The 15,539-nt window shown below is 44.3% G+C and overlaps 1 protein-coding gene across 1 annotated transcript in view; it reads right to left on the bottom strand.

Annotated features, from left to right (window-relative positions):
• PHF21B (PHD finger protein 21B) overlaps positions 1–15,539 on the bottom strand; it is a 242,321-nt gene that overhangs the window by 206,810 nt on the left and 19,972 nt on the right. The window contains exon 3 of the mRNA XM_015415485.1: positions 11,974–11,988. Coding sequence (XP_015270971.1) covers positions 11,974–11,988 — 15 coding nt within the window. The remainder of the gene's footprint in view (positions 1–11,973; positions 11,989–15,539) is intronic.

The raw sequence follows: 15,539 nt of genomic DNA, 5'->3' as shown, positions 1-15,539 counted from the left end.
TCCCTTACCCTCCCCCTCCCCACAACAGACACCCTGTGAGGTAGGTGGGGCTGAGAGAGCTCTGACAGAAACTGCTCTTTTTCAAGAACAGCTCTTATCAGAGCTACAGCTTGCCCCAGGTCATCCAGCCAGGTGCAAGTGAAGGAGTGGGGAATCAAACCCGGTTCTCCCAGATTAGAGTCCACACACTTAACCACTACACCAAACTGGCTCTCTGAAGCCCGGCTTCTCCCCACACACACACTGTGCAGCTCCCAGTGGTCAGACCCACTGAGGTTTCTCCCCCATCCCCATCAAAGACGACACTGGCAAGCCCTGTGCAGCTACCAGCCACCAGGCCTGCCAAGGCTTCCTCCCCAGTCAATGGTTACAAGCCCTGCACTGCTCCAGGCCACTGAGCCTGCTAAGGCTTTTCCCACCATCAATGGTGGTGAGCCCCATGTAGCTCCCAGTCACCAGTCTCACAAGGCATCTCCCCTTCCAACTGGCAATGGCGCCAAGACCTGCCTGGTTCCCAGCCATTTATGTTGAGGTTTCTCGCCTCCAATAATGATGCCAGCAAGCCCTGCATGGCTCCTAGCCCCTAAAGGCTTCTCTCCCCTCATCCGTGATGACAGCAGCAAGACAACACTTTTATTTGGGAGGGGGAATTAACCCCCCATGCATTTTTAAAACCATTTCAGATTTTTCTGCAGACCTAGGGAATCTTCCAGGTTTGCAGAAAAATCTTTTTCGTGTTGGTGTGGCCCCCATCCACAGATTTAGGTATCCACAGATGGGGCCCATATGTCACTATTAGATATATAGATAATGCAGATATTTGCCCTTCCAGGACAAAGCCATAACAGACTTTCCTTCAGCCCTACAGCATACATGAAAAGAAGCTAAATAAACCTCTGGCCTGAAAAGGAAGTTCCAGAATATTATCTCTTGGCCCAAAGAACAATGGGACAATATTTTTCACTTCAAAAATATTTGAAATGAAATCTTTCATTTCACTTTCAAAAACATGTTTTCTTGAAGCTGTGTGGAAAACAGAGAGAGGGAGAGTTCTGTGTCTTGAGTGTCAAAATGTCTAAAGTAACCAAGTTCTTCTGTCAAAATGCTCAAGAAGTGTCATCTCTTCTCATTACCTTCCTTTACCCTTTCCATCAGCATTACCTTTACATTCGTGTTGGACTTTGATTTTTTTTTAATGTCATGACATCCAAATCCAAGGGGGATGGGGAGACAGAAAGGACTCTTTTGCTGTGCTTTGCCAGTATAATGGAGAGATAAGACTTAAAATATTGTGTGTCACTTTTATCCCCTGTAGTGAACTGTTTAAACACCACTTCAGCAATATTAACAGTATCTCCAAAAGCTCTCTATGGCTCTCCCTTCTCAATCAAGCATGCATCTGTATAAACCATGCCATCTTCTGGTGCTTCCTGGCAGTGAAAAAAGGAACATAAATGCCAGAGCTAAAACTGTTGTCCAGTGTGCATTGTTAATCATTCCTGAATAAAACTTAACTCATGTGTGGGAAACCTGGGTCTTTTCCAAAAAAAAATTCACTACAGTTATAAAGTCACATGGCAGTCAGAGACAAGGAGATTGTCACTGACTCTGATGCAAATCAAAACATACTTTCAAAACCACTGACAGAAAAACAAATGTCTACTCCATCATTAAAAACTGAGGTTCAGATATGAGCACATATGTGTGCTGTGCTTAATTTCTTGTCCAAAGGCATCACAGATTTTTAACTGCAGCAAATTATTTCCATGTATGTAGTGTAGCCAGGGGATCCTACGATTGTCTGGCAGCCAGAAGTTCTAGCTCTTTAGCATTATCCAGGGCACACCATGAGGAGGTGATTAAGTGGACTGAAAATTTAGATACTAGTATTTAAGGGAATTGCTCAATCGGTCTGCATATCCATTGTATCAACTTGGTTATGTATTTTATATTATTATATGCGTCCTGTGTTTAACTCTGCCATACAATAAATAAATAATACTGCAGCAAATATTAACGGGTTGCTCTGTTGAAAGAGAAGGTAAGAGAACCACAGCAGCAAAATGTCCAGCTTCAGAGAAGATGAGGACATGATAGGGATACACTGCAGTAAAGATAACAGCAGGAGGAGCTGATCAGGGATAAAGAAGAGGTTTGTACGGGAGAAGAAACTGCATGGAAGAGGGCAACTGCCACGAACAGGAGAATCAGAAGACATTCCTGAACCACTTGAACTAAGAAATCTATTTTCAGGAGCTTTTCAATGAGAATGTCTTAGGGTATCATGATGGAGGACAGCTAGAGATGCTACACCACACAGGAAAGAAAACTTTCAGTCTCTCAAGGAAAGCGCTGATTCAGGAAACAACACCAAAAAGAGTGGCTGGTGACTCCCCATTGAGAAGTATGGAGGGAGATGTGTGCAGTACAGACCTGTTAGCCTTATATTGCGCTTCTTTAGGAAAGAGGGAGCCCAGTATGTCCCGGCCGCTCTTAAACTATTCTTGAGCAAAGCTCTCCCACAAATGATATATGGAACACAAATACTTGCAGAGAGTAAATTTAAAGATCTAGAGTTAGTACAATCGAAATTTCTTAGAGCACTCTTCAACGCCCCAAAAGGTACTGCAAATTTGGGCTTAAGACAAAAAGCAGGTTTATCTACTGTTACATTGAATATTTGGATACAGAGGAGTAACTATTGGGTTAAGTCCCATCTGAATCCGGTGGGACTTATTCCTGATCTTTTGTCATCAACACCATATCCCCAATGGGCTCTTAGAGTAGTAGATAAATTGAAATCAATTGGGTTAGATCCTGAAAATTTGCTAGAGGAAGGGTTGCAGTACGCAAAGAACTTAATATACCAATGATTTAAGGATATTGAAGCACAAAACGACTATGCAGCCCTGCCTTCCTATTATAAGAGGCTAAAGCTGGGACCAAGTTTAAAGGCCGCATCTTACCTTGGACTCATAAAAAACCCTAACCATAGATGGGCATTTACTAGAGCACGGCTTGATGCGTTACCCTCAGCAGTACTTTATGGTAGATATACCCGGACTCCCATGCACCAGAGAATTTGCTCCCGTTTGTTAGAACAGGTGGAATCGGTCTCCCATATATTACTCCATTGTCCTATGTATGACGAAGAGAGACAGCAGTTGTTGATATCCCTTCTCTCACGTTTTAAACCCTTGGCTAATTATCTTACATATGCCGAGGAATGTTTGATGAAGTTCTTATTGGCCGATACTTATGATTCTGTCTCACGCAATGTTGCTAAATATTGTTATCTGGTAATTAAAAAGCATAGAATGTACTGTAACTGGAGCCATTAATGACGGAATTGACCGATTTCGTATTTTAGTATTTAAGGCTGCAAGGATTCTATGTCATAGACTCAGTGTTGTACTATTTTGGTTTATTTTGCTGGTCTTATGACTGTTCTTAATAAATTTGTTTGTTTGACCTGTTAGCCTGTGAACCGTGTTGCCTCCATTGCACAGTCTGAGGATATTACAGCCAAGTTGGCAAAATTCATCAAGCCCACTTATGTTCTTGTTCATTCCCATGGGAATAAATGACACTGCTAGGCAAAGCTATACGTGTATCAGAACTGACTATGAGGCTCTAGGATGGAAGGCAAAGGACATTGGGGCTTTGGTGATTTGGCCTAAGATTCCTTAATGAAGGACTACTGAAAAGAGATGGGCTGCACCTCATGAGGACTGGAAAGAATGCGTTTGGAAGAAACCAGCAAGCCCAATCAAGAAGTCTTCAAACGGAGTCTTGTGGGAATGAAGACCTAAGCCCAAAGGTGAATACAAAATTACTGAAGATCTACAGGAGGTACTGAGGGGGTTCCAGGGATGTTTCCCCCCCCCCAAAAAAATCCCAAAATAAAAATAACAGGAAATACACCAATCAAGACTTCCCTTGGCTTTCAAAGACTATATACCACTGCTCAGAGTATGGGAAGGTTTCCTGAATACAAAATTACTGAAGATCTACAGGAAGTACTGAGGGAGTGCCAGGGATGTTTCCCCCCCAAAAAAATCCCACAATAAAAATAACAGGAAATACACTATTCAAGACTTCCCTTGGCTTTCAAAGTCTATATACCAGTGCTCAGAGTATGGGAACAGAAGGTTTCTTTCACTTACTGTGAATCTTCCTTTCTCTGTGGTTCTGGAGTGGTACATTCCTTACTTCTGGGATAAGCTCCTCCTCTTCCCTCAGGGTCAGCTCCAAGCTTTGATCCAGGCGGGGGAGGGGCTTATCCCATTGTAGGCCATCCAGTCATCGTTAAGACTGGTACAAACCCCGCCGGAAAGGAACTGGAAGAAAGAATCATCTCCCCCAAACATAGAGAGACTAAACAACCATAACAAACTGTAAACGTATTAGGGACCGGAACACCTAAAGAGGAACCAGCTCCCTATCCTCTGTTGCCAACAGGAACAGCTCCCTGTCCTCCTCTATTTGACAGCCCTTCAAATACTTAAAGAGAGCGATCATGTCTCCCCTCGACCTCCTCTTCTCCAGACTGAACATTCCCAAGTTCCTTAGCCTTTCCTCATAGGGTTTGGACTCCAGGCCCCCAATCATCCTCGTCGCTCTCCTCTGCACCCACTCCATTCTATCACCAGCTCCATCAGTTTTTTTAAGAAGAGAAGAAGAAGAGATTAGATTTATACCCCACCCTTCACTACCTGAAGGAGTTTCAGAGCGTCTTACAATCTATTTCCCTTCCCCTCCCCACAACAGACACCCTGTGAGGTAGGTGGGGCTGAGAGAGCTATTTCAAGAGAACATGCTCTGAGAGAACAGCTCTGAAAGAACTTGTGACTGACCCAAGGTCATGCCATCAGCTGCTTGTGAAGAAGTGGGGAATCAAACTCGGTTCTCCCAGATTAGAGTCCGTGCTCCTAACCATCACACCAGACTGGCTCTCGCAATGCCAGTGGCACTGGCTTCTGTTGGGCACTCCGTGATTGCACTAGTACTGCTGGGCACTCTGTACATTGTACTGGTTCTGCTGGGCTTGCAATAATACCCCCCTTGCTTGGATTGTGATTGAGCTGGCATTGCCACTTTGGCACTGGGTTCTGCTGGGCACTAGTACATTGCACTGGCTCTGCCGGGCTTGCAACCCCCCTCCCCTTGCTTGGATTGTGTTTCTGTGCTAGATATCAGTCTTGTTGAGCTGGCATTGCCACAATGGCATTGGTTCTGCTGGGCTTGCAAAAATGCCCCACCACCACCTTCGGTTTCTACTGCAGAGATTCTCTGGTTTGACCTTAGTCCTGTTATGTTTGCACTCCTGGAGAAAAGTTAATTGTTTATGTGATATGAGAAACAAAAGATCCTAAAGCATAGAGAATATAAAAACGGTTCTTTCTTTAGAAAAGGCATAGCTTACAGAGAAATTAACGGATAGTTAAATTTTATTCTGGGGAAAATATTTTGAATTAACTGAGACATATGGCAGAGGGGCTGCACCCAGTTCACACTGTAGTTCTATGTAGCCCACCAGCTTCTGTTAGCATCCTGAGTCTTTCAGTTGCTCTAGCCAGCAGGGGCTGCTGTTTGAGAAACACAAACACAGTTGAGTTGCATGCCTAGACATTGGTTTGTGGCCATTTTTTTCTAGCTCATCACAAGTTCTGAAACACTGTTGGACAATTTTCAATACTTGGAGCTCGGCATTTAGAAGTCAGTAGGTAGCCAACCTGATCCCACAGACAAGTTTTAGCTCCTGGAGCATGAACTGCAGGCTGGTGGTGGAAAGTGCCTTCAAGTTGCAGCCGACTTACGGCAACCCTGTAGGGTTTTCAAGGCAAGAGAGAGTCAGAGGTGGTTTGCCATTGCCTGTCTCTGTATTGCCACCCTGGACTTCCTTGGCGGTCTCCCATCCAAATACTAACCAGGGCCGATCCAGCTTAGCTTCTCAGATCTGAAGAGATCAAGCTAGCCTGGGCCATCCAGGTCAGGGTGAATTGTAGGTTGCACCACAGCAAATAAAGCAGCATTTGGCATATCGCAGACAAATACCGATTATTTTGGAAGTTCCATTCAGGTGAGTAGCCGTGTTGGTTTGAAGCAGCTGAACAAAGTTTGAGTCCAGTGGCACCTTTAAGACCAACAAAGTTTTATTCAAAGTGAAAGCTTTCATGTGAAAAGCACACTTCTAACAAATGGAAATTTCCGTTTGTCTGAAGAAGTGTGCTTTGCACACGAAAGCTTACACTTTGAAAAAAACTTTGTTGGTCTTAAAGATGCCACTGGATTCAAACTTTGCTTCCAGTTACTGCTGCCAGATCGCATCCCGGAAATCCTGCCTGGCTCTTTAAGGTCCATGCCTACTTACTTTTGAGTAACTTGGACCTGGGGGCCAAGTAAAGAGGTCGTGGTAGGGAGGTCTTACTTTTGAGTAAGCCCCATGGAACTCAACAGCACTGTTTTCTGCATAATATGCTTTGAATTCAGCAGTACTTGTTCAAAAGTAGCAGGAGTGGAAGCAGGCTGCTCCTTCTACTGTTTCTCTCATCGTTTAGTGGGATAAAACCAGAGTTCTGCTTCCCTACAGTAGCTGGGAAGGATGGGGAGGGGCTGGATCATAAGAGGAACTGGGCAGGTGGCAAAACTGTTGCATATCTTCCCACTGCCTCAGATTTTGTTAAGTACTAACGGGTATCCAGGCTTCACTCTGATGACCTTGGTAGCACTGTTGTTCTGTCTGCAAAACTGATCAACAGTACACAGATGCTGGTTGTAAGGAGCTGACTCCTTTTGTGTTGGGTCTGATATCACAGATATTCCAATTTACCTTGGAGGTTTCAGCACGTGTTTTATTTTGGCAGCTGTGGCACACTTTTAATGCATTGAAATTGGAGGCATGCTTAATTCTGACAATGAAGAAGGTTTGCTTTTGGCTAAGATCAAGTGTAGTGTGCATAAGGATAAGAATGATAAACCCTTAATGGAATGTATGACCTGTGCTTCTGGGTAAGTCACTGTTCCTGAATGGAAGGAGATAAATCCAAAGCCTGGACTCATATGCAGAGGCAGCAGATAGCCTCCTTCTGCACTGGGAATGAATGAATGAACCAATCACAGTCCAGTGGCACCTTAAAGACTAGCAAAATGTATCACAGCTAAAATGTTGTGAGTCAAAACTCATGAAAGCTTATGCTTAATCTTTCCCCCTTTATATTGCAACTGGACTACTGTTTAATTTTGTTACAACAGATTAACACAGGCTACCCCTCTGGAATTTTCAATATTACCAATGCAGAATTATCTACCTCAGAAGGAGGCCTGCTCAGTGTGGTGGCCTGTGCAGGATGTAGCAGTCACCCTCCTCTGTGGGTGGGCTTGTGGGAGCTTCCAATTACTGCATTATTTCTTGCTGCACACAAAAAGTTCACTTACAGCCACCCAATATACTCAACTACAAAGTTTCAGAATTTCTGCTATACGTGATGGAGACTTTTGTGTTCTGAGAGCAGTTTCTTTACAATGCTGCACGCTACAAGCACTGAAACAAAGACTCCACATCCAGGAGGCATCACAGATGAAACACATGTCTATCAGCCATAGCCTGGTGTGCAGCACATTCATGAAAGTTATGTGAGCATAAAATATGCAAATCAGCTGAATCTCTTGTCTCCAAGTTGGCCCTTGTTTTGGACAAACTGCCCATTTCAGGACTAGCATGTGCCAGAGAATTTGACTCTCATTACAAAGAAAACAAAAAAAATCAAAGCCCCGCTGTTCAACCATGATCCAAAAACCTGCAACCTAAACTCACAGACTACAGAGCCACAGGACAATTAACACAAGACTAAGTTTGTATTTTAAGAATTGGAATTCTCCTTCTCTCATGCTGGCTCTCAACAGGCAAAAGTAATTTTTCTCAGACTTCGCTTGGAGCAGTCCATATGTGCACTCCATTGCTAAGAATTAAAAAAGGCATCTGTCATGCTTGTGAAATTTAAAATCTGTCTTGTTTAGAAAGGTGCCTGGAAAAACTGAAGTGTCACCTTCCTTACTTCTAGTTCAGAGCATGTTCTTGCAATTTTACTGATTTCGACAGGGGTCTAACAGGACAACCCTAAAAAGAGTTCCACCTTTCTAAATCCATGGGAGTAATAGTTAGGATTGCACTTTGTTTAGAATTGCACTGTACAACTAAATAAGGCACACATCAAGACTGTGTGTATGAAACAATCCTGCAGTAGTGCAGAAAAAGACCAGCATTTTGTGTTGCCTAACAGTGGTGAGGACCAATGGATTTACATACTAATCTGCAGGGTTTGCCTTCCTTTTTCGCACTTCAGATACCATAAAGTTTGTTCTTTCATGTTCCAGTTATTGTGTCTGACAATGCTCAGTGATGGGACGTAATATTTGATTGAATGCCCTGGTTTAGTTAACAAGAAGACCTACTCTGTCAATAGCCACTAGCCATGATAGCTAGTACATCTCTGTGGTTATGGTTTTTAATTAATCTAAAGTTTAGGGGAACTCCGAGCCTAAAGATCACTTTATATTTCTGCTTCCCATGGCTTTCTCTATCCATTATTTCTTTATATTTGATGAGTGTTACCCAGGGGTCATTTCGTAGAAAAACAGGTGCAGGAGCTCATTAGCATAACTCATCAGCATAACTTATTTGCATATGCCACACCCCCTGACATCGCCGGAAGTGTGTCAGAAGGCAACACCCACTGATCAGGCTCCACTGGACTGTGTTGGATTGCTAGCTATTGGGGGGGGGATGTGCAGGTCTGTCATCACAGAGGAGAGCTTGTACCTGAATAAAACTTGGTCTTAAAGGTGCCACTGGACTGTTTTGGACCGGGGGGCCAGAGGGGAGCTCTGCAACTTACCTGGCTGCTTCCTGGTCTGACTGAGGGCTGCTGGGAGCAGGGGGCGGGGCTCGTTATTTATTTATTTATTTATTATTCACATTTATACCCCGCCCTCCCCCGTAGGGCTCAGGGCGGCTTACAGGGCAAGATAAACTTGCAGCAGTAAAACCACAATACAAAATAACAATATATCTGCATTATAAAACATTTTATACAATTTAAAAACCCATCCTATCTCACATAAAGTGCTCGGTGGTTACTAAAACTCCAAAAACCCAAGATGGTGGGACAGTTCCAACAATTCTTGGCAGACAGTCAATAGCGTCACGATGTTCCAAATATCTTCTCAGGGCTCTTCTCAGGGCCTCTTCAAATCCCCCCCAAGATGGTAACATAATAGGGGGGGCCAGCAGCCCCTACTCGAAAGCCTGGTGGAAGAGCTCCGTCTTGCAGGCCCTGCGGAACGGCATCAAATCCTGCAGGGCCCGGATCTCCCCCGGGAGCTCATTCCACCAGGTAGGGGCCGCTACCGAAAAGGCCCTGGCCCTTGTGGCGGCCAATCTTGCATCCCTGGGGCCCGGGATGGTTAACAGGTTTTGGGTCCCAGACCGTAGTGCTCTTGAGGGAACATACGGGGAAAGGCGGTCCCTCAGGTAGGTTGGACCCAGACCATATAGGGCTTTATAGGTAAGAACCAGCACTTTGAAGTGAATCCGGTACGCTATTGGCAACCAGTGCAGCGCTTTCAGTACAGGCTGTATGTGGTCCCTTCTAGAGAGACCCATTAACAGCCTTCATTGCATGTGCTCGCCCCCTGGGCTCTTTACTGCCGGAGCTCCACTCCTGTGCACTCCTGCAGGAAATGACCCCTGGTGTTACCATTTCATGCCTGATGAAATATTTACATTTCACCTCCTAACAGTGCAGTCCTAGACCAGAGTTATACCCATTGACTTCAATACACTTAGAAGGGTGTAACTGTTTAGGACTGTAGTTACGATCCAGCTGTGTGAGCTTGATATGAAGCCATCTAAGATCAGTGAGAATTCTGGAACATTTTAAAGGCAACAGCAAGTGGGGCACTGCAGAGTTTTGGTTCTAATTCAATTGTCTTTATAAGTGGGTCTCAACAGGTGTCTTACTGAAAATGTTCCTGAATGGCACTGTAAGTGTGCTCATATATCACGTGGTACTTCCCTCACCAATTCAAATATCAGGTTTCACTCTTGGTTCTGATATAAGCCTTGCTCTGTTTTAACTTCAAATCTCAGCTTCATATCTATTTTTCAGAGAGAAACCCAAAATGCATGTTATATGTAGAAGTGCCATAGGCATGTCAATGCAAATGGCTTCCCCATCATCATCCCTCTCCTGGCCAACGATATGAAGGAATGCTTGCTCTGTGGATATCACATCGTGGATCACGCTGGGGAGGGACTGTGGCTCAGTGGTAGCATTAGACCAGCACTTCTATAGTCATCTAGGACCTCAGGTTGCCCCAGGAAATAGAACAGGGAGCAGCTAAAACCCCACACCTCACTTTCATACCCGCAGAAGAGATGCCAAAAGGCCAAGGAGGAAGAAGCAACTTGATCAGGTTCAACAGAAATAATTAGCAAAATTTGTTACAATGCAGAATGGGGTTTCCAGGTCCCCTTTTGCAAGACATCTCATCCTAAAAGCAAAAAATTCTGATTTACTAAACTCATTTCAGGTTCCAGCCCCAAGAAATGGCCATAGAGTTTGCCCAAATACCCTTGCAACATCCCCAATGTGATGACGTCCCTCCAGGCAACATCATCTTGTCGGGGACATCACACAGCGACATCCCCATTTAAGTGAGGGATTTCCCCCACCTGCCAGCTGGTCAGCAGCAGAGGAAAGCCCCCCCCACCTGGACCTGGGGGCTGGCAACCCTAGTAGACGGTGAATCATAATTATAATCATTGTTCCAAGACACAGACTTTGTGCAGAGTTTGCTTTCCTAAATAACAGTTTAAGACCTACTGCAAATATCTGGAGTGTGCCCATAACATGTAAGGTGTGTACACACCTCTTTCCACATCACATATATCTCATGCAGTCTGAATGCACAAGAGAGAAAAATGTCATGCCTGGTCTACACATTATGAGATTATACCACAGGAATACGTAGCATACCCACTAATCCAGGAAATACTTTAAAAAGACTGAATCCCGGTAAACAACTTGAGAGCATTGCAGACTGTAACACTCACTTTGATTGCCAACAGGCCTGGAGAAATATCCTGTCCCTTAAAACAGGCTTGATGTGTGGAGATGGGCACCTGGAGCTTTTCGTGGCATGGAGGTAAATAATTTCACCTATAAATAATATCCCGTTTTTGTTGTTCAGTCACACAGTCGAGTCCGACTGTTCACGACCCCATGGACCAGATCACGCCAGGCCCTCCTGTCTTCCGCCGTCCTCTGAAGTTGGCTCAATTTCATGTTTGTTGCATCAATGACACTGTCTAACCATCTCATCCTTTGCCGTCCCCGTCTTCTTTGACCTTCAATCTTTCCCAGCATCAGGGTCTTCTCCAGTGAGTGCTCCCTTCTCATTTGGTGGCCAAAGTATTTGAGCTTCAGTTTCATTATCTGGCCTTCCAGGGAACAGTCAGGGTTGATTTCTTTGAGGATTGACTGATTTGTTCTTCTTGCAGTCCAAGGGACTCTCAAGAGTCTCCTCCAGCACCATAGTTCAAAAGAATCTATTCTTCGGCGCTCGGCCTTCCTTATAGTCCAGCTCTCGCAGCCATACATGACTACTGGGAATACCATTGCTTTGACCATGCGGATATCCCGTTTAGCCTCTGTTAAAGGGACGGGAGACAATGGAGGACTTTGTCAAAATGCCTTGCTGACACCAAGATACGTTGTGGCAGAACAGCCCCACTCTGACCTTCAGGCCCCATTCCGTCCTGCCCTCCAAGGCACCTGCTGCCATCCAAAGTCTCCACTCGTCATGTGCAACCCACCTGGCGTTCCCACGCTTGGAGGGGCTTTTCTATTCCTCTGTTGGCTCACCCATTGTCAACACCTGGCCTTTGTAGGAACTGCCCATTGAGAGGACCAGGGCTCCCAGCTTCTGGCCTCATGTCTGTATTTCCAGCTATCCGCCATCTAGTTACCACAGGGACAACTTACTGCACTTAGGCACCACTGGGGGAGTAGCCAATTGACTTCTGCTCCCTTTCTGTCTGTTGCTCTTTTTAAAATAGCAATTCCCAAACAGTGGAGGTCTATGTGGTACAGAAAACCATGAGCAGCATTAAAACTTATGAAACATTTATTAAAAAGAAAATGCCCACATGCATACTCTCAGCACAGCAACGGAGTGAGCAAGTGACTAAAAAGAAAGGTATAAATACACAATTCCGTTTTGCTTTCTGTACATGCCCTAGCAGACATGAATCTAAGTCAAGCGTTGTTAAATTAAGTTACAGTGGTTCTAAAGGGTTCCCATAACTTTTCAGGCTCTCTTCATGCCTGCAGTCCTCCACTTGGCAATGTCTGCCTTTAGCAGACCCCAGGTGAGACCTCTGTCTGCCTCAAAGGAATCAGCACCAAAAGAGACACTCCTCCATGTCCCAAGGAGTGTTAACATCTCTGTTTCTCTACTCACTGGGCAGGTCAAGTCAGGGCAGGTCAAAAAAGCTTTTCCTGAAGTCTCCAGGAAAATACTTTTCTAGGGTTTTCAACCTCCAAAACTCTGCTACCTGCTTGACTATCTCATTGTATAAAGCCAGAGCTTCCATTTGTATTTCTAAAGCCTTGGTGAGTTTGGCTGGTGAACAACTCACTCCCCTTCCAAATGTACTCTGCCACGAGATATATATTTTTAAAACTTAAGGTGAAGGTTTTGTTCAGGCCAAACCTGCAAAGAAAAATGCATTTCTCCACGTATACCAGTAACATACCCACACTCCATCAGAATATCAATCTGGCAAGATTTATTCTTAACAATTTCATGCTGGCTTCTACTACATTTCCCCCCAGATGTTTACAAACTGACCACTTTGTGATTTGTTCTAGTATATTTCCTGGTTACCAGACTGACAGATCTGTTGTTTCCTGAATCCTTCTCTCCCCCCTTTTTGAAGATTGGGGAAACATTTGTTCTCCATTCTTACGGCACTTCACGATTCCTCCAGAATTTTATCAAATATGTTAGAGATTCTGCGAGTGTATCTGCATAATCTTTTAACACCCTAGGATATCATTCATCCAACCTAGATGATCTGAACTCTTTCAATAGAGCCAGATGTTCCCTAATCAACTCCTTATCACACTTGAGCTGCAGTCCTGTCCCTTGATCATTTGTGCTGCCTTTGCTAGGCTACACACAGGCCATGGTCACACTGGCAGCTTGGCACGATACGGTGCCACCTCTAACTGAACTGGTTGAAAGTGTTGCGGGGCATATCAGCCACACAGCACACCCTGCTGCGGGTTACCCATGAAGATATCCTGTGGTAAAGCATCCACATTATTGCAGCACCTCAGCCACGGAGCGCACCGCCAAAAAAAAAAATCGAAATGCGTGTGCATAAGGCAATTTAAAAAAACCACCCTCTCTAGAAGCAGAACGGATCTGCAGGTTCAGGCTGCCAAATCCATTCTGCGCACGCTCCCCTGCATTCAGACATCCGGCCATGCACAATGACTGTGCGGGGAACCGAAAACACCACTTGTGATGTGGTGCCTTTTTAACCCGGCTCTGAGTCGTCCTATGACAGGATACGTATGGCTGGGGAATGCCTGACAGATGTGACTGTCTGACTGCGCCCATTTGATCCAGAGGGAAGGAGGGGCTGTGTCGGGCCAAATTGCCCATGTGATCACGGCCACAGTTTCCCTTTTGACCTAAAATGGAGGCAAAAGGAGCACTTCTGCTACAGCTTTGTCACCTGTTAACATTTCATCATTCTCACTGAGTAGTGTAACTGTTTCCCTCCTCTGCCCTGACCTGGATAGCCCAGGCTAGCCTGATCCCGTCAGCTCTCAGAAGCTGAGCAGGGCTGGCCTTGGCTAGTATTTGGAAGGGCAACTTCCAAGGAATACCAGGGTCGTAACACAGCAGCAGGCAATGGCAAACCACCTCTGAAACATCTCTTGCCTTAAAAACAAGTCTAGCTTGCCACCTAGTGGTGCATAACGCTACAGAGCTAGAACTTCAGGCTGCCAGACGATCTTAGGATCTAAAGATAGATCAAGGTGGGCAGCTGTGTTGGTCTGAAGCAACAGAGGAAAGTTAGAGTCCAGTGGGGCACCTTTAAGACCAACAAAGCTTTATTCAAGGTGTGAGCTTTCGTGTGCACGCACACTATGTCAGACAATGAAATGGAATTACATATCATAGTTGTATATATAGGTGTGGCTTGTAAAATTAGCAAGCAAAATAGTGGAGATGTTTGTTAACAGATCAAAAGAGTGACACGCTCGGTTTCTGGTTATCATCTGTTTGGGTTCAGATTTTATTTTTTTTGCATTTTGGAGAGGGAAGCCAGGGGAGGGGAGGGACCTGTCATGATCTGGGCTGTGCAAGTAAAAGCCTAGCAGGCCCAGGGAGCCTGAGTAGCAGTGGGGGAGGCCAGGCCTACAACTCCCAGAAGTCCCTGAGAGGTTTTGGTGCCAATTTTAGCCAATTACAGAGAAAGGGGACTTATAATAAAAGACCTGGTAAAGAAGAAGAGCTGTTCTTCTTCCAAGAGAGCAGGGCCAGAGGCTGCTGCTGGGAGAGACCCTCACCCTGAGAGGAAGGGTGAGTAAACGCAGCCCCAACTGAGACAGTGAACTAGGGACTGTAAGTCTAGTTGCGTTAGGGCATTTGGTTTCTTTTCTCTTCACCCACTTATTGTTATTGTTCTTGCATCTTGTTTGTGTAGTATGAATGGGAATATAAAGATTTTCATGTATAGGGTTTTTTTTCTTGATTGTTCATATTCATATTTCTCTGGTTTTTATAGATTTGTTCTTTAAGTAATATTTTATTAGGATGTTAGAAAGGCCTGTTATATAGAAGGCTTTCCTCTTGTAGGTCTGATATTGTTAGCAGACAACATAATAGGTACAAAGTTCATGATTCTGTAGTTCTTAGGGCAAACCTTTCAATGTCTGGGTCAGATAAGATTTTAGTCTGATATGAAGAATCCTTGCCCATTATCATTTAGGTTAGGTTAAGTAAACACTTAGTTTGACATAGATATGTTTCTTTATATCTGGCCAATCAGAGGATTATTACTCAAATTACCACTGTCTTTTGTAACCAATTATGCTGTTTGAATATTGTTTTCTTGATGATGTCAGTCCATGTATAAAATATCATGTATTTCCTGAATATGTTCAGAATATGCTCAAGAAGATGAAGAAGAAAAAGAAGAAAGTTGTCAATATTGTTTTCCTGTTAATTGAAGCATATTTCCTGAATATGCTGAGAAGAAAGCAGTCAGTTTTGATGGGTCCTTTGGCCTAACTGTTTTCCGTATTTCATTACAATAAAATACAAGAACTTCCTCCTCATTTGACTTCATTTTTTACATGGAATCTAATATGTGCAATATTTGTTATGTATATTTGACTGACCTCCTGTAAAATAAACCTTTAATTTGTTGTTCACTCTGCCTGGTCCTCACACAT

The sequence above is a fragment of the Gekko japonicus genome, unplaced genomic scaffold (genome assembly GCF_001447785.1).
Source record: "Gekko japonicus isolate JY-2015 unplaced genomic scaffold, Gekko_japonicus_V1.1 scaffold1577, whole genome shotgun sequence".
Lineage (NCBI taxonomy): Eukaryota > Metazoa > Chordata > Lepidosauria > Squamata > Gekkonidae > Gekko > Gekko japonicus.
The sequence above is the reverse complement of the archived record's forward strand: the minus strand, read 5'-3'. Positions and strand labels throughout refer to the sequence as shown.